The sequence below is a fragment of the Channa argus genome, chromosome 10, assembly GCF_033026475.1.
Source record: "Channa argus isolate prfri chromosome 10, Channa argus male v1.0, whole genome shotgun sequence".
In the NCBI taxonomy this organism is placed as follows: domain Eukaryota; kingdom Metazoa; phylum Chordata; class Actinopteri; order Anabantiformes; family Channidae; genus Channa; species Channa argus.
This window is the reverse complement of record NC_090206.1, coordinates 20,475,584-20,497,655: the sequence shown is the minus strand read 5'-3', so window position 1 is coordinate 20,497,655 and position 22,072 is coordinate 20,475,584. Positions and strand designations below refer to the sequence as shown.

Below are 22,072 nucleotides of genomic sequence, written 5' to 3'. Positions count from 1 at the left end.
ACACTCATTCACACCAGCTTCTTCGTTCAGTGCTGCATCTCTTTTTTCTCTATGGACTGATTTACTAGTCTCCTGCCTTTTTCAGATCAACACACACGCACACATACAACCTCTAACTGAACCTCTCAACTTTCAACGATTAACCTCTCCTACTCGCTCCCTCACTTCCACTCCTCCCTCCTTGCCCGATGAAGGGAACACCGAGCAGCAGCCTCCTTCCCTCTTTTCCTTCCACGGTCCATGACCAAAGTAAAGTCATTTTAAATCTGTCTCAAGGAGTGAAACTGAAGCAAGTTAAAGACCCATTCTTCTTTTTTGCAAGACCCAAGGTCACTGTCTGCATGTGTGCATTCTTGCATATGTGCAAGGACTTCTTGAGCACATCTACAGTTAAATGTGAGTTTGTGTAGAAAAAAGCTAAACACAAACTGTATATAGTGAAATTACACCAATTATGTGTCTGTGTGTGCCTAAGCATCTCTGTTTAACGGATTGTGTGGGGGCAAAGAAAATTGCAGGGCTTAAAAACTATGGTCTGTTTAGTCCATTTGGGGCTCAGGGTACTCCCTTGCCCACAACTCACTTCCCACGACAATCTAAAGCACCTTGAAGATTGTTTGTCTGGCTCCACATGCAGACAAGCACACACACAGTCCATGGCCTCCCTCTCTTTCCCCTTATACAGTGGGGAGTGTGTAGGTAGGTTATACGTGCCTGCCTGGTTTTATGGGACTTAATGACAGGCAAACACAGCCCACGTCAGACACACACTACTCCCACAGAGGCACAACCTTCCAGCTTAGAGCTGCACATCCTCTGCATGGGCTGAAAAGTCTGAAGGCCAAATAAAGCAAAGCAGAATTCCGTTCATACATTCTGTTCTTTTAGCAGTCACTCCCCAAGCAACTTAAATTGAACTGCTTACGTTCCATTATATGGTCGTCTACAGTAGTGACTGTAAGTTTGTGAACCCTTAAGAATTTGCTTCATTTCTGAATAGATAGGACTTACAATTATTTAAAAATTGACAAAAGGAATCCAGTTAAACAAACTACACAAAAACATCTCACTTAATATTTTATATTTTGTAAATTAATGTTACCTACAAGGTTACTTATAACTTATGTTGAATATTTGTGAAATCAGAAAACAGTGAAAACAGAACATTCTTGAACCTCTCACCATCTTTTAAACACCACTGTATATTGAATTATGCTATATTAGAGGAAAAAAAACACAAAGCCTTGTCACAAACATCTGAATCCTGTGTGAATCCCAAATATCTGTGAGCTAATCAGAATTCATTTCAGGTGTGATGCACTGTAAATGCAAGCGTGCATTTTTGTTAAGAAGGACCAAGAGTGACCTACAGTATAATAAAACTACACAGTTTTACAATAAAATATACTACAGACAGGTGTAGTCTTCACCAGAGATGTTCCAATATGATACCAAGGATCAGAGCCTATACCGGTCAGATGGAACAGCCATTACTATGCACTAGTTTCAGAGTACAATTCTGCCATTTATTCTTTCTTTCAATCATTGGGGGGCTCAGTTGTCAAAGGCAGTCGTCCACAGACAATAGGGTCAGTGGTTCAATCCCCGGTCCCAGCTATATGTCAAAGTGTCTCTGGGCAAGACACTGAACCCCCAAAAGCCCACAGCTGTGCAGTGCCGGTCCAAGTGGGGGGGGGGGGGGGTTGCGTCAGGAAGGGCAAGGAAGGTGTAAAAACTGTGCCAAATCAACATGTGGACAATGATCTGCTGTGGTGACCCAGAACTCACGGGATAAGCCGAAAAAACAAAAACTTTCATTCCTTAAGAGTTAAAGTTTCAAAAATCTTAAATTTAACACCTTAAACATTTTTAACCTTTTAAACTTAAACTTTACCTCCGGTATTTGGATCTGGTCCTTGATCAGGATATTCCTATTCTTAACTTTTTAAAGTAAAGCATCAAGTTTATTATCTTGGAAACAGCAGCTAAAGAAGAACAGTTCAAATTCAAAATTCCACTTATTTTTAATTTTATCAGTTTATTAAAAAATTATGTGTTACAGGTGAAACTATAAGAACAACTGACCCAACCAGATTAAACTCCAGGACAAATTAGCCTCTACTGTAAAAGAAGGGGCGAGGGGGCAGGAATGTGGCGCAGGAAGGTAGAGAGCGGTTGTCCACCAATCTCACAGTTGTTGGTTCAATCCCCGGCTCCTCTGGTCACATGTTGAAGTGTCCTTGAGCAAGACACTGAACCCCAACTTAGTTGCTCTTGGTGAGTGTTGGCCAGCTGCATAGCAGCTGTATGAGTGTGTGTGTGATTGTGATTGTGAATGGGTGAATAAGAAGCAGTGTAAGCACTTTGAGTGCCAATATGTAGCAAAGCGCTAAATAAGTGCAGACCATTTACCATAACTATGTGATACGGTTTAAAGCCCCGGTGAAAACTGGTAGGTTTAGATTGTTCCTCTTTTTTTAAACTCCAGTCCTATTTAGTGTTTTAACGTCTGGTTTGGATCTAGATTATTATTAAGTTTGGTGAGGTCTAATTCAAACTTGGGTTGTCCAGTCCACAATAAAAGAAATTCAGTTTACATTCGTTGACCGTGGTTTGGTAAATCCTGGTTCAGCCAACTTAGAAGTAGTGGATTAGTTCTAGTGGATTCACTGTATCAGCTGGTTTGGCCCAATTTAGATAAATCTGTGAGTAATTCTAAAATGGTACACTACTGCATTTTCACATGCCAACGTCAGCTGATAAAATTTCAAGTTAACTTACTGCTTTAATACGTTTACTTTGGTTCTCTTTTCAACAAAGGTCATTGCCAACTAATATCTTAGCGCATATCAGATATGTGAATGCCTTTCCCAGTTTTCCGTGATATAAAAACGATGTCATAACAGGCTGAATAAAGTAGGACGTCTAACATTTCATCATAATAAGAAAACCAATAAACACCTTCACTCCATTAAAAAAGGGACAGAAACATTGTTTCACATCCAAATACTGTGTCATTTTTCCATTGTGTTAAATAAAACATCTACTAATTTTGGTCAGTTTTCATGTTGCATATTTTGGCAGTGTGTGACAGCCAGGGTTGCCCTTTATGTTTCGGGCTTGGATAAAAAAAAATCGGTCTTTTAATGCCCTTAACGTTCCACTGGTCTTTGAGTCAGATGGTTCTGCAGAGTCCAACACAACGTTGTTGTTGGCAGGAAAGTGAGACTGGAGTGAGAGGGGAGAGCCGAGGAATGCTTTTGATGGAGAGCACTTAACAGCGGGACTCAGCGTTGATTTACTGTTCAAGGTAGAGGTGTGTGTCTATGTGTGTTTATGTGTGTATGTGTGTCTCTTCATGGGCATGTTGTGCTTAATATCACATTGTGTTTCTCAAAAGACTGAAGCACGGAAAGTTATTATCAAATCAGCTATATACTGTAAGTGACATTTCATTCTCTCTTTTCTCCGTTGTACTTCTAACAAAGCTCAGAGTTTTTAAAAACTGGCAAAATGTTAATTCTTCTGCATTGTGTTTTAATAAGAATGTATGCATGCACGGCTCAAAATAACCCCCAAGTCGTCTATTTACGCAGTGCTTTTGCCAAAACCCTGTAATCCCCCACTGTTGTGTTTTTGTGTCAGAAATTTCTATAAAGACTTGAGTCCTTTTATCATATTCATACTCTTTAATTTGATTACAACCAGGGGAATTGCTTTTGTAAAACCACATTATCTAAACTAAACAACGTCATTTTTTTCTTCTAGATCTGGCAGCTTACACAGACAGAACCTTTCACTAAGTTAAACACTCACTGAGTTTCCTTTCCTTGCCCTGCGGCAACATGCAGAACGATGGATACACACATTATCTTCCTCAGGTGCACACACACACACACACACACACACACACACAAACACCAACACATAGCCACACACACCCACACACACTTTCTCCTTTTGAGCCACTCACTTCCACCCCATCAATAGGTCAATTGCTGCTTGTTACTCCTTCCAGACAGTTAACACTAGGCCTGAGGGAGGGGAGGATACACCAACATCATTGAAGGCGCGCACGCACACACACACACACACACACACCCTAAGGCCTACACTTGTCTCACACAAAAGAAAAACACAGAGCGGCCAGAAAAACGTTAAGGAATCTGCTGAGTGGTTAGTACAGCAACCTGATCCGCTCAACAGCTCACACCATTGGCTCTCTGAGAGCACACACTTATAAAAATGTAAAGCCTTTTGTAATCCCCTTATTTATTTTATGGCTTGATAATAATGTCAGAACTTTCAGCAAAATGTGATTTGGTCTCTTACACTTCCTTTCTTTTTGCTTTTACTGTGTCCATTGTCACATCCCCTTCCTTCTCTTTGTGTCTCTGGTCCTTTCATTAAGGTTTTTCTACTGTAATAGCTGGTTCTATTGTTCCATCATTCTTCTCCTCTTGCTGTTGCACCTGTCTGCTTTTCACAGGAGAAAAAAAGTCCCCACATTCAAGATTAAGAAAGAGAGTCAGGGCTGTTATTTGGAACAAACCTACCAAACAAGTTGCTGCTTTAGAAAACCTTTAGCTCAAAGATCTCCCTAAGCCTCCAGCAGAAATATCACCTCACTCAGTGGCCTCCCACAAAACTCAGTGTAAAAAATACATAAAATTACCACTTAGTCACGCTTAGTCCTTCCAAAAACAAAAACTAGTATTTAAAGTGCATTAAATGTCCTCTGGAAGCAGCAGAATAAGGTGCAAAGCAAAAACAGACATTTGTATACTTGGCAACAGCAATAAATCAACTTGGTTTAAACCTCAGACAAAAAAGGGTGTGATTCATTTTAAATGACACACATCACCTAAATGTATACACAATGTAAGATTGACTAAAGTGGTGAAGTGAGGTAAAAGGATTTAAGCATTTAAAGGAATAATTTGCCACTCTGAGATCATTATTTGTACACTTTTTTGGTGCAGCTACATACAACTTACAGCTTCTAAGTAACTGCTAATACTGTGTGTCACTGTGAAATTAAAACATATTGTCATTATAAAAAGGCAATAAAGAAGATTATATTTTTGTGCCATTTTTCACTCAGTGATTACACAGATGCATTAACATAAGCAGCCATGGAGCAAGTTGTTGAATGACATATACCAAGCAGACTCTACTTTGGCATACAAATGTTTATTAGACGTAAATGGTAGGTTTATCTTAAAAAACTAGTGTCAAAAATATTTTCATTGACCGTGTTGGTTTCCAGAGGGGGAGGAGGAAACAGATGTTTGGTGCTGAACAGAACATGGTTCAATCATGTAGTAATACACATTAAGTTTTGATAATCAAACTTCATCATCATCATCATCATACAAAAATAAACACTTTGGTAATTTTATAATGTTAGAAAGTCAGAGGAACATGGGAAAAGTGGGAATGAGGTTTCTTGGGTGACCGAACATACTGTAAAGTACTGCAAACCACCAAGAACCTGAGCGCGTTTTCAGCCTAGAACATTATATTTAAGCATATAAATGGCTTTATTAAAACCACATCATGCACAGTAGGCAACTGTGTGCGTGTAGTTACATATTTGATCATCACGTAAATGCATATTAAGGAAGATGACGAAAGTACACTAAGGGATGAAGGAAAATAAGGTGTTAAATATGACAGAAAATACCTAGTGTAGGCAGGGAGTTAGTTGAGATGGGATAAAGAAAGGAATTCGTCCACACAAACAACTAATGACTAACATTTAAGGATTTCCAGGTAAACTGGAGAACGGACAAGGAACTGACATTTTAATGACTACCTTGGAGAAAAACGGTACCAGAATGCGCTTAGCCTTTGATAACCATCTATTACATTTGCATCCTGTGAGACAGACAAGAGAAAAGATTGACAGAGCTAGAGACATCTTCACTGGTGAAAAACAGTGTGCAGTCTTGTGTTGTTGATAGCCGATCTGGTTGTTGCTCACAAACTAAGACACAATATTATTTCTCTGTTACTTCTGTCTTCCACAGAGACAAATGGGAAATTAGATTTTACAAAGTTTGACAGTGAGCCTTAAAAACTTTCCACCTGTCTCCTGTGGCTACAACATATCCATGCAATCTGACAGAGTGTGTTTAACATTAGAGACCTTTTATATTCTTGAGCTTTTTAAGAGATCGTTAGGGTTTATGCATTTAGCATATGCTACCTGAATAAATAAAGAGAAGACTCTTATTATATAAAAAATGAAGAGGAAATGTCTGTGCAGATGATAAATCATGTTTGGCACAACCATCACTTTAGGCAAGAAAGCGAGTAGAGGAAAAAAAAAGGTGAGCAGGGAAAAACTGAATAAATTTAGTAAGGAGGACAGCCGTGGTACAAAGTAGGTCAAAGGCCACAAGTGCTCTTCCAGTTCAGTGTGTGTGCATATCATTCTTGGCTGGTCAGTGTATGGAGGCTGGGGACTGGGTTACATTTTAAGGCAAAAGACGACCTGAGACAGATGGGGAGCAAACACCCTGATCTGGAGCGAATTATCAAGGAATATCATAGTATACTCAGTTTACCTTCATACAGAATCATCAATGTTAATACATGAAATACTTTTCAGACACATGTCAAAATGCATTTTTTTATATAAATATAACAGTGTGGAAGGAACTGATCATTTCAGACTGCAACATATAAGCTTTTGTTCAGAGAATTTGGACACAAACATTTCTAGCAACAAGAGCATTTTAGCAATCCTATGACTCAGAATGAGAAAGCATGCATAAATAAAACCTCTTTCAAAACATTTTAAACACAAAGGAAACTCAGACATGCAGATGTGCCAACTATTCCCCACTAGCCAACCTTCACCTGTGGCTTCTAACAAACATTTGTCAGGCTGCAAAGTCCCCAGAACTACACTCATGGCAGGTGCTGTTGCTCTATGTGAGGAATCTGAGGGTCAGGCTCAATTTACCCAGTCCATCACTGCCACTGCCATTTTACAGTCACTAACAGTGGACACAACAATAAAACTGTGATCCAGGCATTGACAGAGAAAACACAATACAACAAATTGTGTGTACAACTATATTTACCTACAGTGGGTAGACCTCCACAAGTGCATCCCTACATTTAGACTGAGTTGTGTATGTATCTCCCATGCATGTGTCCCGTGCCTTACAGATAAGGCAAGACTAAGCCAGTGTAAGATAAGAAATAGTTAACACTTAAGTGTGTGTTTGTTTGTGTGCATATGTGCCTGTGTGTTTGTGAAGTAAAGCAGTGTCCCTGACCTGACATTTAGCAGAATTCTGGAGGCAGACACTGTTACTCATTAACAGCAGTGATAAAATACACACACACACACCACCGACTGTGGTCCAGTTTAGTGATAAAGACGCAAATATTTGCTGTAAGGGAGCCTTTCATATTGACATAAGACACAAAGATGAGACAGAATTAAATGAGAGACTACTTTATAAATATATCAATATACAGATCCAGCTTCCAAGTTATTAAATGAAGTAGGTTACACTGGAAGACCAAAGCAGGCATAAATATTTTTATTTTAAAGAAATTAAAAGTAATTCTAAAAGTGTAAAAGTCCAACACTTACGGAGTTATTATTTGTACAAAGATTGCTTCTTTCTATCCTTTTATTTATGCTACCTCTGACTTGGTTTTTTTAGTTTATGCCTTAGTATTAACCTAGATTTTTGCATAATGCATCCCAGTTAACAGTTTCAGGAGGCTGAATACTTAATGCACACTCAAGCAGAGCTCAGCTTTTCATTTCCCTCCTCCTTTCTCCTGTATTTCCTCATCATCTACTTCACATTACCTCCTGTCTTCCTCCTCCACCTGTGTTTTCTGCTTCAGTGGGTGGGGAGTAAGACATTCCACGCTTGCACATAACACGCACACCCCATCCCATGTCTCGCTCAAACACACACACACACACATATACACACACCCTCCCACATTCCACACCAATCCTCAGCCATGACTAAATCCATTTGTTCAGCTCAGGTCATTGTCTCATCTTGGAGTGTGTGTATGTGTATGTGTATGTGTGTGTGTGTGTGTGTGTGTTTAAGCAAGACATGTGCGTGTGACTGCATGCGCATAACCTATATCTCTTTTCTAATCTCTTCTTGTTGACTGACATGTAAATATCTTCCAAAGCCTCAGAGGGAAATACCCAAATGAAGATGCAACACAACTGACATCTTGCACAAACCTCATTGAAACAGGGGTAGCTGCCTTAGCAAGTACTATCTTGACTCACACTTCTGGCAAGGTGTTGCCAGATGATGTCAACGTTTTATTACCTTGTAAAGCAGATTTCGTTAGATATTTACTTTCAAAATTAGTATACAAAAACAAGGTTTTCGGCCATAATGACACAGATCTAATGAATTACTTTTATATCATCTCTCAATCCACAAAATTCATGAATGGGTTGCTTTAAAGAAAAAAAAGAAAAAGCATTGGCACGGTTGAATTAAGATTGCTTCTTTTCCTTTCGGCTCTCCCTTTTCAGTGGTCGCCATAGCGAATCATGTGCTTCCATCTAACCCTGTCTTCCTCATCTTCTTCATTCACACAACTTCATGTCCTCTCTCACTACATCCATAAATCTCCTCTTTGCTCTTCCTCTAGACCTCCTGCCTCACAGCTCCAACCTCAGCATCCTTCTACCAATATATTCACAGTTTCTCCTCTGAACATGTCCAAACCACCTCAATCTAGCCTCTGACTTTATCTCCACATCATCTAACATGAGCTGTCCCTGTGATGTCCTCATTCCTGATCCTGTCCATTTCGTCACTCCCAAAGTGAACCTCAAAATCTTAAGCTCTGCTACCTCCAGCTCTGGCTCCTGTCTTTTCTTCAGTGCCACTGTCTCTAAGGTCTCACCACCATCTTGAACTCCTTTCCTTTCATTCTCGCTGATACTTTTATCACACAACACACCTGACACTTTTCTCCACCTGTTCTAGGCTTGCACTCGCCTCTTTTCCTCTTTTCCTCTTTTCTCCATTGCTCTGAACTGTTGACCATAAGTACTTAAAGTCCTGCACTTACTTCACCTCTGCTCCCTGTAACCTCACCGTTCCACTTGGCTCCCTCTCGTTGACACACGTTTTCTGTCTTACTGCATCTAACCTTCATTCCTCTGTTTTCCAGAGCAAACCTCCACCTCTCTAGATTTTCTCCACCTGCTCCCTGCTCTCGATACAGATTCGAAGGTCATCTCGAAAAGTTACATCCACAGATATATACTGTCTAACCTCATCTGTCCATCACCAGATCAAACAAGAAGGGGCTCAGAGCTGATCCTTGATGGAGACCCACCTCCACCTTGAACTCCTCTGTCACACCTACAGCACACCTCACCACGGTCTTACAGCTCTCATACATTTTCTGCACCAATCTCACATACTTCTCTGCCAGTCCAGACTTATACCACAGCTCCTCTCTTGGCACCCTGTCATACACTTTCTCTAAATCTATGAAGGCACAATGAAACGTACGCTGCATCTCCCTGTACTCCTGTCTACTCTTTTTAGTCCTTTCAGTGTCCCACTTCTTCTTGGCTAACCTCTTTCCCTGTATACACTCCTGAACATCCTCATTTCAAGTCTCCTTGTCCACTTTCTTTTTTCTAATGACACACCTAGTACCCTCCTAGCTGTCTGCCTGTTCACATTAGCTGAAGTGATCCAGTCATCTGAAAACATCTCCTGACCACCCAGAGCCTATCTCATCTCCTCCCTGAAAACTACACAACATTCTTCCTTTTTCAAATTCCACCAATTCGTCCTTTGGTCTGCCTTAGTCCCGTTCATTTTCATTGTCATCATCATTTTACACACCACCATCCTGTGTTGTCTGGCTACACTCTCCCCTACCAATACTTTGCAGTCACTGAATCCACCTGAGTGCTTCTACCTCCGCTCTTATACATAAGAAGACACTAGGTTGTGCCCCCTTGTGGTTCCATTCCAAGTACTCTGGGACAAGAGAAAGCGACTGTTTTCAAAAGCAATTTAAGACTAATATGGTCATATTCCACATATTAACAACATCTTTGAGTCACCATCACGTCTTACTTAAATGTGAATAAGTAAGAATATCAACAGCTGGAATCTTTCCTTTGACAAACCAAATACTGCATGTGTCTGTGTTTCTACACTAGGACTATTTGCCATGATACACAGTGTGAGTCAGGAACAGAGTAGGAGACGTGCTGATTGATAGCGCGCACACACACACACACACACACACACACACACGATTCCAGAGCACCGCCTGAAATTAATCAGTCATCGTGTCACTTGTAGCTTTCAGTTTGCACTAATCGCCGTCCGTCTGCTGCCTCTCGTGTGTTTTCTTCTTCATATCCTGTTCTTGTTTTCCTCTCATCATTCTGCATTTTTGTGATTGTGTGTGTCATAATTACAGGACAGAACAGTGGAAAACACAATGCATTCTTCTGTTTTCTACCTGTCTACTCAAGTAAAATACTGTGTGTGAGTTTCCAAGTGGTAAAAAAAAGTTATATCCATTTTGAATTGTGATAAAAATTAAAAGGTGTAGTATTACAGTGGTATATATTAGTAAAGTAAATTACAGCAAATGTTATTCATTTAAAAATTTAACTAAAAAGCAAGTATTAAAAATACATGCAGGAGACACACGTTTAAAAGTAAAAACATTACAAAAATAACTTATATCACTATGCACTAGTCGGTTAAATTATCACATTTGTATATTAAATAACTATATGATTTCATAAAATCACATATAAACAGTTCCACAAACCATACAATTCTGTCAACATTCACATCACCACAGCAGCCTGAGAGTAAACATGTTTTCCTTCATTGACTAGAACTTGCCACAGAAACATTCAGTGTGGTTACACAGTCCCAAACCTCTACTACACTGTACTTGTGCTAACACTGATCCACCCCCCCACCAACTTCTCCATTTTCTACCACGTCCCATTGCCTTCCACAAAGCTCCTATAACACAACAGTTTAATCCCAGAAAGGAGCCTGTAAGTACCTTTGTTAATTACTTTAGGAAGAATTGGCCTGTTGTGCCCTGGTGTGATAATGGTGCAAGCACAGCAGAGGGATTAGCTGCAGATAATACGTACGCTGAGCTGACCAGTGTGATGAAGGGCTGTGTAGAGGGAAATAATTAACAGAGCTAACTGGTCTGCAGGCCTTTCAGCTAGACATCAGCCCTTTGTGGTTACTGGCAGGGGATTAATGTCCTGGGATATTTCACTGTGGCTGTAACCAATATCTCTTTTTTATATATATATTTTTTTACAGATCTGGTCAATATTTTGCCTGTTACTTTGACTGGACATAAAGTCCTGAAATACTTGTACCACACTGTGTCAGTGCACACTGCCTCAGCCTCAGGGATATACATTTTTGACCTTTGGCTACGAGCAGGAATTGCAGCTCACAGTTTTGCTGCATTTGATTTCAAATTCATGCCATGGCAAAGGATTGCTTTCAGTAAGTAAGATCTCCAAACAAAGTCTTTGAAGGGGACAAAGGATTAAATCTTATTAAAGATGGGCAAACATGCAACAAGTCTCATATGTCAAAACAGCAAATGCAGGTTTCATTTTAAAAGTCCTTCACAGTTCTGCCATTTTCAGATTTACACACTGCTCTTTCAGTCTGTATAATGGGCAGCCAGAATATGTATTTGGTATGCATACATAGTCTCAGTTTGCCTTCGCAGTAACTTTCAATACAGCTGAAAGTATAGACAGTAAAAATAGTGATACAAGTACAAATTGGAACTCTAATATAACTGTTTTTGGATGGCAGGTTGTGAGGCTACTTTTAATCACAAACTGACCCTAACGGTTTTCCCACAATCAGTCACCAGTGTACTGTATATCCAGAGTTCCCGTCCTGCTAGACCTACCCCCACACCTCTCACATTCCCCCCGCAGTATGGATTCCACATCGACAGCTGCAACCAGGGAAGAAGTCACTTTATGTCGCCTCATGTTTGGTGACTTTATTCATTGTGCAAAGTTTTTTTTGTTTTTTTGGTTTTAGTGCAACATTGGCCACGACTAGAAAAAAATAACCCCTAAAACCTTTTACCCTCACTGTGACTATTTAAATTAAGTCCATAGAGGTTTTGGGTACATTTTCCACTTTTGTAGAAAGAGTAAATCATTAAGAGATAACACATAGAGAAGACTATCGCATTAATCCTGTATTTATAAATAAAATAATCAAATTTAATATATATATATATGCACAAGTATAAGACACTGAACCCCCAACAGCCCATCCCCATCCGTAGACATGCAGTGCCGGTCCCAAGCCCAGTAGAAACTAGGGAGCGTCAGGAAGGGCATAAAATGATCCACTCTGGCAACCCTGACCTCACAGGATATGCCGAAAGGACAAAAAATATATAAATATGCACGAGTATGATATGATATGCATGTCTCGTTTATTTTTTTTTGCACTGGCAAATACGGTACACATTTAAAATAAGATAAACAACAAGCCTAACATGTCACAGCAAGAGCTTGCAAACTGTATTTGCTAAAGCTCTCTTCCTGGGGTTAAAGATCATCTGTATGTCAAAAAAACATTCAAGCAGGAGGAGCTTCCTGATCATATTTAAGTCTGGGGTTGCAATGGTTGTATTTTTGGTTTAGGGTAGTCTTGTATTTCTGTCACTGTCCACAAAAGTCTATAAGACTGCCCTAAGGGCTCTACTGCTCCCCTGTCAGACCCAATCTGACAGAACGAAGCCCTAAAAAAGCAAGGGTCTGTGTCCCCTGTTCCGCGGATCACCTTTCAACATCTCATTTGTAACACCATCAGAAATAACAGCTGGAGACTGTGTGTTTGTGTGTATGTGAGACAGGTGGGGGTTAAACGGGGGCGGGGGGTTCGGGGTGAAGAGTGGACATGGGAGACAGGGCTACCTACAAATACAGAGAGAAAAATGTCCGTGAGAGAGTTTGAGACAGAAAACTGAACACAAAGAGGGAGAGATATAATAATTAAGTAATAACTGGGTGAGTGGCACAGTTTGTGTCACCTTTAAAAGAAAGTAGTTCCTGGTGATAACCTTTAACTGGAGGAGAACCCAGACAAACATGGAAAGCTGTGTTTGTGTACAAAACTAGTCCATCTTAAAAATTTGCTGGTAGCCTCTCAGCAGTATTATTGTGTTAGCAGTTAATGTCAGGATGGTTTATTTACAAATAGAAAAATATTTCATTAGGCTTACTGGCACGTACACCTACACAGCCATAAGTTAAATTTACTCTCCTCCATGTGTTTGTGTCACTACTGCTGCATCTGCACTGTGTGGAAGAAAGCTGCCTCGTACTGCCAAAAAAGGTAGTATTTTTTATAAAAACAGCATAAAATGAAATTATCTTCACAAATTTTTCTATTGTCACAATATATATTGTTATATCGTTCAGCATTACGGGTAGGACACGCAAAAAGATAAAATGCTGCCTGTGGTAAGTTGCAACATGTCAAAACCAATACCTTCCCTACAAGGGAACTCTTAGAGTCTGGGCCGTATTTAGGTAAAAATTTAACAGAGAGTCAACATATAAGTCATCATGTCCATCATCATTTGAATGAATTAATCACTTGAACTGATTGGTCCACTTGTGTTTACACCGTTTATGACAGTCATAGTAATGGAGTTACTGCACTGCATGGAGACAGATAGGGAGACAGGAGATAAAGGAGAGAAAGCAAAGTGTGTGTTGTCCTGGTGAGTTATTGCAATCTCCTCTGGTGCTGGCATGTGCTTTCTCTGACCCCACACACACACACACACAGGCTGCCTTTTGACCCACAGTGATGTAGTGTTGACCAAACATACCCAAACCCCACTGAGATCACAATACAAGACTGTGGCGCCACAAACCCACACAATACTGTCCTATTTGGAGAAAGACAGAAAACTAGGAAATGAGAAAATAAGAGAGTAGGAAACAACAGAGAAAATCATTGTTTCTCCTATACTTCCCCACATACTTTCCCCTCAGCCCTCCTAAAGACAAAAACCAGAGTGACTTCTACATACATGAAAGTAAACAGGTTCATTATTCAAAAATTACACTGGTGCACGTTAAAATGGTGCAGCTATAAAAGAAATTCCTGAGTTTCATTATCGTATAAACAATATTAAGCCTCAACGAAGAGCTGTACCAGGATGATACCAAACACATGATGCTGTCAGACAATGTGGAATGATTTCTTTAGCCTCAAAGCTACTTAAGGAAGGGGCGAGGAGAAAAGAGGAGACATGAGTTACTTTATTAATGTTTCACAATTTTTTTGTCTCCTTTTGCTATCTGCAGTTCTCTGCAACACACTGTCAAGCCCCACAGAGAACATCCAGACAGCCCCATTACCCACCATTAGCAATGTCAAAGCAAACACTGACTTTATCTAAATGTGGGCTAATAACCTTTAACATTAACAGGCCCTGTAAAACTCTAAGCTGGTGCATAAATTGGGTGTGGGGGTTGGAGGCTGTTCCTGAAGATCCCCAGTTCCCTGCAAATGCGGTCATGTTAGTGCTGGTTAACTTTTTCACACCACTAAATAAAGAAGATAAACATGTAATGTTATGTTTCAAAATTACTCATTACAAAATCAAGTTAAACAACTAGATGCTTTTGGACATGAACTGTCAAGAACAGATTTCTACATGTTATCTCAAGTCTGCAAATACCTCCTGAGCTTCAGGTCCAATTTACAACAGTTAAAGAAAATAAAACACAGGCTTTACTTTCTCATTTGACCATTACTCTGGCATCCCTTGGTCAACTTGACCAAACAACCAACAAGGCAACATTTGGCCCTGACATTAGGATTTAACGAGAGGAAATAAAAGTCATTTGCACCTTTGAACCTTCTCTTTGTCTGCAGATGACCACGTAATGAACAAACACTGCTGATGCAAATCACTCCTTTGCCCTGTTTTAAAGACAGACTTAAGACTATTTAATCATTAATAAACTAAGCTGCTTTAGAAAGTAGAAAGTCCCCTATGAGTATTTCGAAATGAATTGTGAAAATGTTTTCAGCTTGTGAAATTGAACATCTTCCATTTAGAGTTGCATGCAGGTGATAGGCACAAAAATGTTTTCCCAGTCCCTCTTTATATCACTTACTTAAAACCATAGATCATGATGAAAATTTTATCAATATTAACCAAGAATTAAGCAAACGTAGTAAACAGCCAGATGCCTACCACCACCACCAGGCCACTGAATGGTTATCAGCATGTCAAATGGTATTTACGATAGTTAGCTGCGACTTAGCACACATTGCATGCTTCAACAAAAGGAGTGGGGTGGAGATTTACTCATCTGTTTGCACTGGGGAAAGGTTTTGTGTTTGAAGCATCTGTCTGTGGTATGCAGTTGTTTACTCTGCTCTCCTCCTCCAGCTCCCTGCTCCATTCTTCACATTATAAGGCAGGCAGATGCCTACCACAACTACCACAATCTGTGTTTATTAGTGTAATAACGCGGTTAATCAGTGCTTACCTTAGTTTGCTTTCATTGAGAACATGAGAACTAAGTGTGTGGGCAAACGCACAACAACGTACATGTAGTTTAAAGAGGAAATTAACAGTAATCCTCAAAAATGTCGCCCTTCTTAATTACTTGAAAAAGAAGAAGAGTCAAATACAAAAGAATATTACTATCTTGGTATGGTTTCCTACCATCTTTCAGGAACAAGCTCTATAATCTAGAGTCTAAGGTCAAACAATTGAATTACAAGAAATTTCAAAACAGTTAATTTCACAAATAATTGAGGTTCCCTTTTTTTTTAGCAAAAACTGCAAGTTCCTGCTGTGTAATTTCTTAGAGTTATGAACTGACAGCCAAGAACCATTTTTTAGACCTTACCTTGCGCTCCAGGAAAAGAAATTGACATGTGCTCACAAACCTGTATCTGAAATTGATATAGTCATCATTTACTTGTCTAAAAAGTTTAAAGCTCTGCTGTTTTATTCTGATTACTGTGTCCTAAGTGCTATTTAACAAACTGCAAAAGTCTCTCTCACCTTTCATTGTTCAACAGTGCATTCCTGTGTGTGGCTTGTTAAGGCACTGTGGGCTCCATGTGCAAGTGTGTGCTGCAATCATATTTGTGGGTAGCATCTTCTAGTTGTATACATTTCCAGCATCTGTGTGTATGTGACTGTTTACACAATTTTTCTCTGTCTGTGGTACAAACGATTTCTTCTCTTTCTCTGTTGTTCAGTGTTGGCAGCCTTCATGTACTGAATATGTGTTTTTAATAGGTTTGGGACACTTTACACTTATTGAAACAACAAATGAATGCGCTCATCTTTGTCTCTTTCCCTCTTTTACTTCAAATATTGGGTGGTCTATACAGCACCGTCACGTGGAAAACATTTAACTGTTTAGACGTAATGGTGCATCATGAAAAACCCACACTTCTCATCTAATTTCTCAGAACATCCTTTCTTTTCTGAATCTGTTGCCAAGGACGGTGGGAAGAACGAGCTGGCAAAAATATGATGTAATGGTACATGCTCTAGGTCATTAAAAAAAAAAAAAAAAAAAATCAGAAATCTACAATCTTCATGCAAAACTTGATGATCACATTATTATTATTCAGCCTGCTTTGCCAGTTGTTTGACTGTGAATTGTTTGACAAATGACTTTTGTAAATACTGTAAGACACTCTGATAGCCATATGATAAACACGTATTATTTCACATCACATGCATAATTAATGCATGTGTATTTGTGGAGGCATTCAGATACTCAAAATTACACATATGAATCCATAAACAACCAACTGATCTGTCCAGTGTATTTCAGCTGTAATTTCCTTTTCTTTCTTACTCATTTGGTATAAGCACAGAACCTTACCTGTCACCTGGTAAAGACTGGAAAACAATGGAAACAGTTAACCGGACTCTGAAAAAAGTGACAAAAACCCTTCTAGCAGAACCTCTAAAGCTCACTAATTAGCAACATTTATTTTAGCAAGCAAGTGTAAGAAGTGAGTTGTGTTTTTATGGTGGTTTATTGGCAAGAGGCAGTGATGCAGAAGGCACCGGGGTGACATATATATATAAGTGGGCTATGGCTACTTACTGAAATGCCAAACTATTCTTTTGACAGTGGAAAAAGTATGTTTTACACACTCTAAGTTAACTCTGTCCAGAGCAGCAGGCAGCCTAAAATCCACTGGCCTACTACTATCTGACCCCTGAAATCAAGCTCAATGCTGTTGAACTAACTGAGGAGAATGCTAATCTCTCAGCTGCTCAGTCTCATGCTCAACTCTACACACACACACATACACACAGGTTCAAACAGTGCAGTTGTGTAAGCCTCTGCAATTTATGCGACTCTACATCTGCCGCAATGAAGGCATAAATGTTGTTTTTATGTTTTTCTCTGTATCCTTCGCTTATCTGTCCATCATATCTTTACCTTTACCTCCGGTCCTTTCTTTTGAGTGACCCCTTTTTCCTTTCTTCTTTCTGCACCTGCCACAGTATCTATGTCTCTTTCACTCTGTTTTCTTTTCCTCCATCTCCTTATTTTTTCCTTCATCTCTCTCTTTTTCAGAACTCCAGCAAAGCTTCCAGCTATTCCAGTGTTTCTGCTTTTATGCACCACTCACAGTGGAAAACAGAGGTTATTGCCATCTGATGCTCAAATCCAAGGACACTAATGGAAAAGTAACATTGAGTAACAATCACTATAAGTATATGGCTTTTCTTGGTATCTGTTAATTCATAGATGTGCTGTACAGCTTTAGTTTCCAAAAACTGTGAGGCATTATGAAGATACTGTACAGGCAAAGGCAGGATTTAAAAAAAAATCCTATGTTAATTTATCAATGTTTCTTTATTGTTCATTAGTTTAAGATGTATTAATGTAAAATTGAGATATGAACTGAGAACTTCAAAACCACAAGTTTCCAATTTCATGGTGGTAAAGATAGACTCAACAAATCAAGCACTGCCCTTTCACATGTAGATGTTCTTCACAGTTTTCAGTCAATGTTACACAGGAATAACACAATAGTATTCACTCACTCTGACCCAATCCAATAATCTGTTTTTATTATCTTCCTCATTTGTTTCCCATAGTAGCTTTTCCCCTTTCTCCACCTCCCCTCTCCCGCCCTCCCTTACCCCCATCTTTTGTCTCTCTCTTTGCTGCCTGCCCTGGTTTCAGTGACAGACTGCAGGCAGTGAGGGGGAGGAAATGCTGTGGCATTGCACAGCAAACATCCCTAATAGGCTAATCTAATCTCATTTCTTTGTGGTCTATGGTCCTGTGTTTACTTTCAGCCCCGTGTCTGCACGCTGGCTCAGCCTCTCCTCCCTGAATGCAGCTTTGTTACGTCTGAAAACTCATCATTGGTGTGATCTAGGGAACAGGCGCCAACTTCACGACAGTCTGCCCATAATGCCTGGAGGCTGCAGATTGTTCTCATGCAGCCTCTGTTGCTGTTGTTGTTGAATTTATTATGTTTATAGTGTAGCATGCCGAGTACTGAGGAGTACTGCTGTGTAGCTGACCCTATAACAACTGACCCCCCTGTGGCTTTGTTCATTTAACATTTTACTCTACATCTTTGCAAAATAACCAGGAGGTAGAAAATCACATGACAAGGAACACGAGTGTAGCATTTAAAACTCCCAAACAAGTTCAAGAATTTTTGAATACAGTAACAGAGCAACCAGTCTAAGGCAAAGGTTAACAAACTAAAGAGGAAAAACATTCAATAAGTCAAGTACACACTGGGACAAATGTCAATTTTCCTCTAAGTAAATGTGTTAGTTCACAGCACACTAATAATGTAGTTCTGTGGAAAATACAAAACACAGTGTTTTCCCCACAGCTGCTACTGTCCTGCCATCATGCACTCAGCTTTATTGAGACTGCTGTTTCTTGAATCAGACAGTCACAGCGATCAAACTACCATGTTTCATAACTACAGTATTTTCCCCTAAATTCTCCTGGGGTTGGAGGAGCATGGTGACAGCAGTGTAGCAAGGATCCAACAACATAAAATTGTACTGCAATAAACGACTCCAAGTTAGACAATTCTTTGGGAGTCTTATTTTACAAATGCCACTAGATACTGCGGGATGTCACTTGCATTGGTTTACTGTATCTTAATAATATCATCAAGACATTCAGCTTAACTCTAAAGGATCAGGTCTTTGTGGAAAGCGGTATTTCTGTAACTCACCCCTGGCAGAATTAGACATCAGGACCATCTCCAGCCACAGGAAAACCCAGAGAAACTTCATTTTGGTTTATTGTTCAAGAAGAAAAATGCTCAGCTTCTATGATCTGAAAGAAAATGAAAATAGTATTAGGTTAGTTATTGATGCCTCTAAATGTATAACCCTGAGATAGCGAGAAATTATTACCTACTTATCTACATACAAATCACCACGCGCTGTTACAGTATGTGTTTATACCAAAAGCCACATTCATAATTCCACCATCTGATTGTTTTTTTTATGCTGTGGCTGCTAGTAAAATCAAAAGATACATTATTACAATATTCTTAGTACAAAACAAATATTTGTGCAGATACTTTCAAAAACCAACTAGTAGACGGTGAAAACATACAAGCACTTAAAAAGCTTATTTTTGGGAATTGTATCTTCTAAACAATCTCTTTCTCTAGAGAAGTCCATGGCAGACAGAACAAAAGAAGATGTTCCTTTTGGACTGAACACCATTATAAATCCGTATCACACCGGAGCAGAGATTTTCTACGAGTCAAACCTTTATCCTCACAGATTTATTTGGTCCACCCATGCATTTGTCTCTCTTTACAGTGGTTTTAATCTTTCCACCCCATAAATTATTCCACTAACTTTATGAGCTCTTATTTCAGTGCTTTTGCATGCCATATCTTTGATCAGGATCTGTCAGCCTCAGCGCCTCAGTCCAGGGGGAACTGCTACACACTTCTGAGTGCAGGATAACTGATCAGTGACAGTCAAGTACAAGGCAGCTTAAGTCACACTTTGATTTCCATTAAGTAGCTCGCTGATGTTAACAGAGAAATAGAAGCAAACTGTATTCAATAAATGTCATATAAACCTCACACTAAGCAGCTGTAAATCAGTGTCCATTAAAAAATACGTTTTATTTAGAATACCTAGGATTGTTTTCATTAGGATGATGCCAGACTTGCAGTTTAGTGTGTTTAAAATCAATTATTTACCTACCATTGTATTTTAAAAAAAAAAAAAAAAAAGGAAAACTGCACTTATCATAAAGTCTGTTCCTTTGCATTTGTTCAGCAAGGCACGTTGCCCTACAAAACCATATTGTTCAATGGCAACGTGCTGTTTTATAGTTTTATTCGTAGTACATTTTATACTTCCAACAAATATTGACTCTAAATTAAACACGTCAAACTTTAGCATGAAAATTAATGGTACTGACATAAACCAGAAAGACAAACATTTAGACACTTTTTAATCATAAATATTACAGTAATTTTGGCTAATAAAGATGGACTTACTGTGAGGCTCCCAGCAATGATGAGCTGTCCTCAGTCTGCACGTCCACTGTCCCGTTATCAAACACAAAAAAAACGTCTCGTCTTTTCCAATAATCCGTGATTTTAAATCGGTTTGTTGAATTATCAACAAACGTGGAGAGACGCGACACTCACAGCAACGCCAACTCGTACTAAAAACATGCGGAAGTATGCAAAGTTGGAATATTATTATAGGCGTAAAAGCAGCAAAAAAGAAAATCCAAAATATGAACGCTGCGGTCAAGCACGTGAGAGCCGCAGGCTGCTGTATTTCTGAATGACAGTCTGCACGTAAACCGCTCGAGGAAGAGCAGCGAAAGGACCGGGAAAGGAAAGAAAAACAGGAAATTAAAACATTGTCTACATGTCTCGATAGGCAACGTCACTCTTCACAACAGTTTCTATAAAACAAAATCCTGGACACCATGTCCACATTGCCTCCAGCCAGCGGTCCGGGCGTCCAGACTTTCAGCCGCAGGCGAGAAAACAAACTGCACGGACGGACTGTCCCAGCGCTAAACTTTCAGCCAATCAGAGAGCGAGCCAATCAGCCGGCGCACCAATCAGAGAGCAGGAACGTGCAGGACAAATTTGGAGCGGTTTAGGTCGGTGAGCGGGGAACAATAAACCCACAGTGACAAGTCATCAATTGGTAACAGAAATGATGCACAATGTGGGTTTGTTATTTCTCTACCTCTTTTAATTGTTTTACTTTTTCCTTCTTGTTATTCAGGATTATTATTATTGCTTTTAATTAATGCTTTTTAGAAACAGATATGTTTTTTATTTTTACATTTTTTATTCTCTTAATGAAGTTTAATGTATGTAGCCTATAGCTGTGCTCTATTGCTTTGCTGTTGGCCATGATTGCGGTGTAACATTATAGACCAACACTGCCACCCTATGGGTTTCAGACAGCACTTTGTGACAGTATGCTTCTTCAGATTTGAGCTGTTGAATACACCCATCAGCTACAACATTAACACAACCTGGTAATTTTTATAGGAAAATGTGCTGTGGCTTTTATCACATTTTTATATTAAAATCACCAGGTTGTATATGATGTGGCTTTTTATGGGGGCCTGGTGGATAAATGGGTAGAGCATCTGGTTGGGATGCAGAAGGCCGCTGGCTCGAGTCCTCCAGGTGTGGCCCCCACCCAGCCACCAAGGGCCACCCTGCAACAATATGGGCATCCAGCTTAAAAACAAATGCCAAGTCAACGTATGGAACACGTTGCGGTGTGGCGACTCCTGAAAGGGACAAGCTGAAAGCCGTTGTGATGTTGCTTTTATAAAAATATCATGAACTACTATACATTAAAACTGTTCAAATCAGCTCCACTTTTACCAAAAACGTTGGTAAAGGTGGATCTTTTAAATTAATTATATACACATTTTTCCATAATTCACATAATCAGTATTGTTTAAAATACAATATTTTCTTAGGGAAATACTTTT

At 39.5% G+C, this 22,072-nt stretch overlaps 1 protein-coding gene across 1 annotated transcript in view; it reads right to left on the bottom strand.

The window, feature by feature from the left end:
- Window positions 1-21,104, bottom strand: part of fgfrl1a (fibroblast growth factor receptor like 1a) — a 62,030-nt gene extending 40,926 nt beyond the window's left edge. The window contains exons 1-2 of the mRNA XM_067519026.1: window positions 20,595-21,104; window positions 19,299-19,402 (exon numbers count right to left, since the gene is read on the bottom strand). Of these exons, the coding sequence (XP_067375127.1) occupies window positions 19,299-19,359 (61 nt within the window). The 5' untranslated portion in view covers window positions 19,360-19,402; window positions 20,595-21,104. The remainder of the gene's footprint in view (window positions 1-19,298; window positions 19,403-20,594) is intronic.
- Window positions 21,105-22,072: the final 968 nt, after the last annotated feature.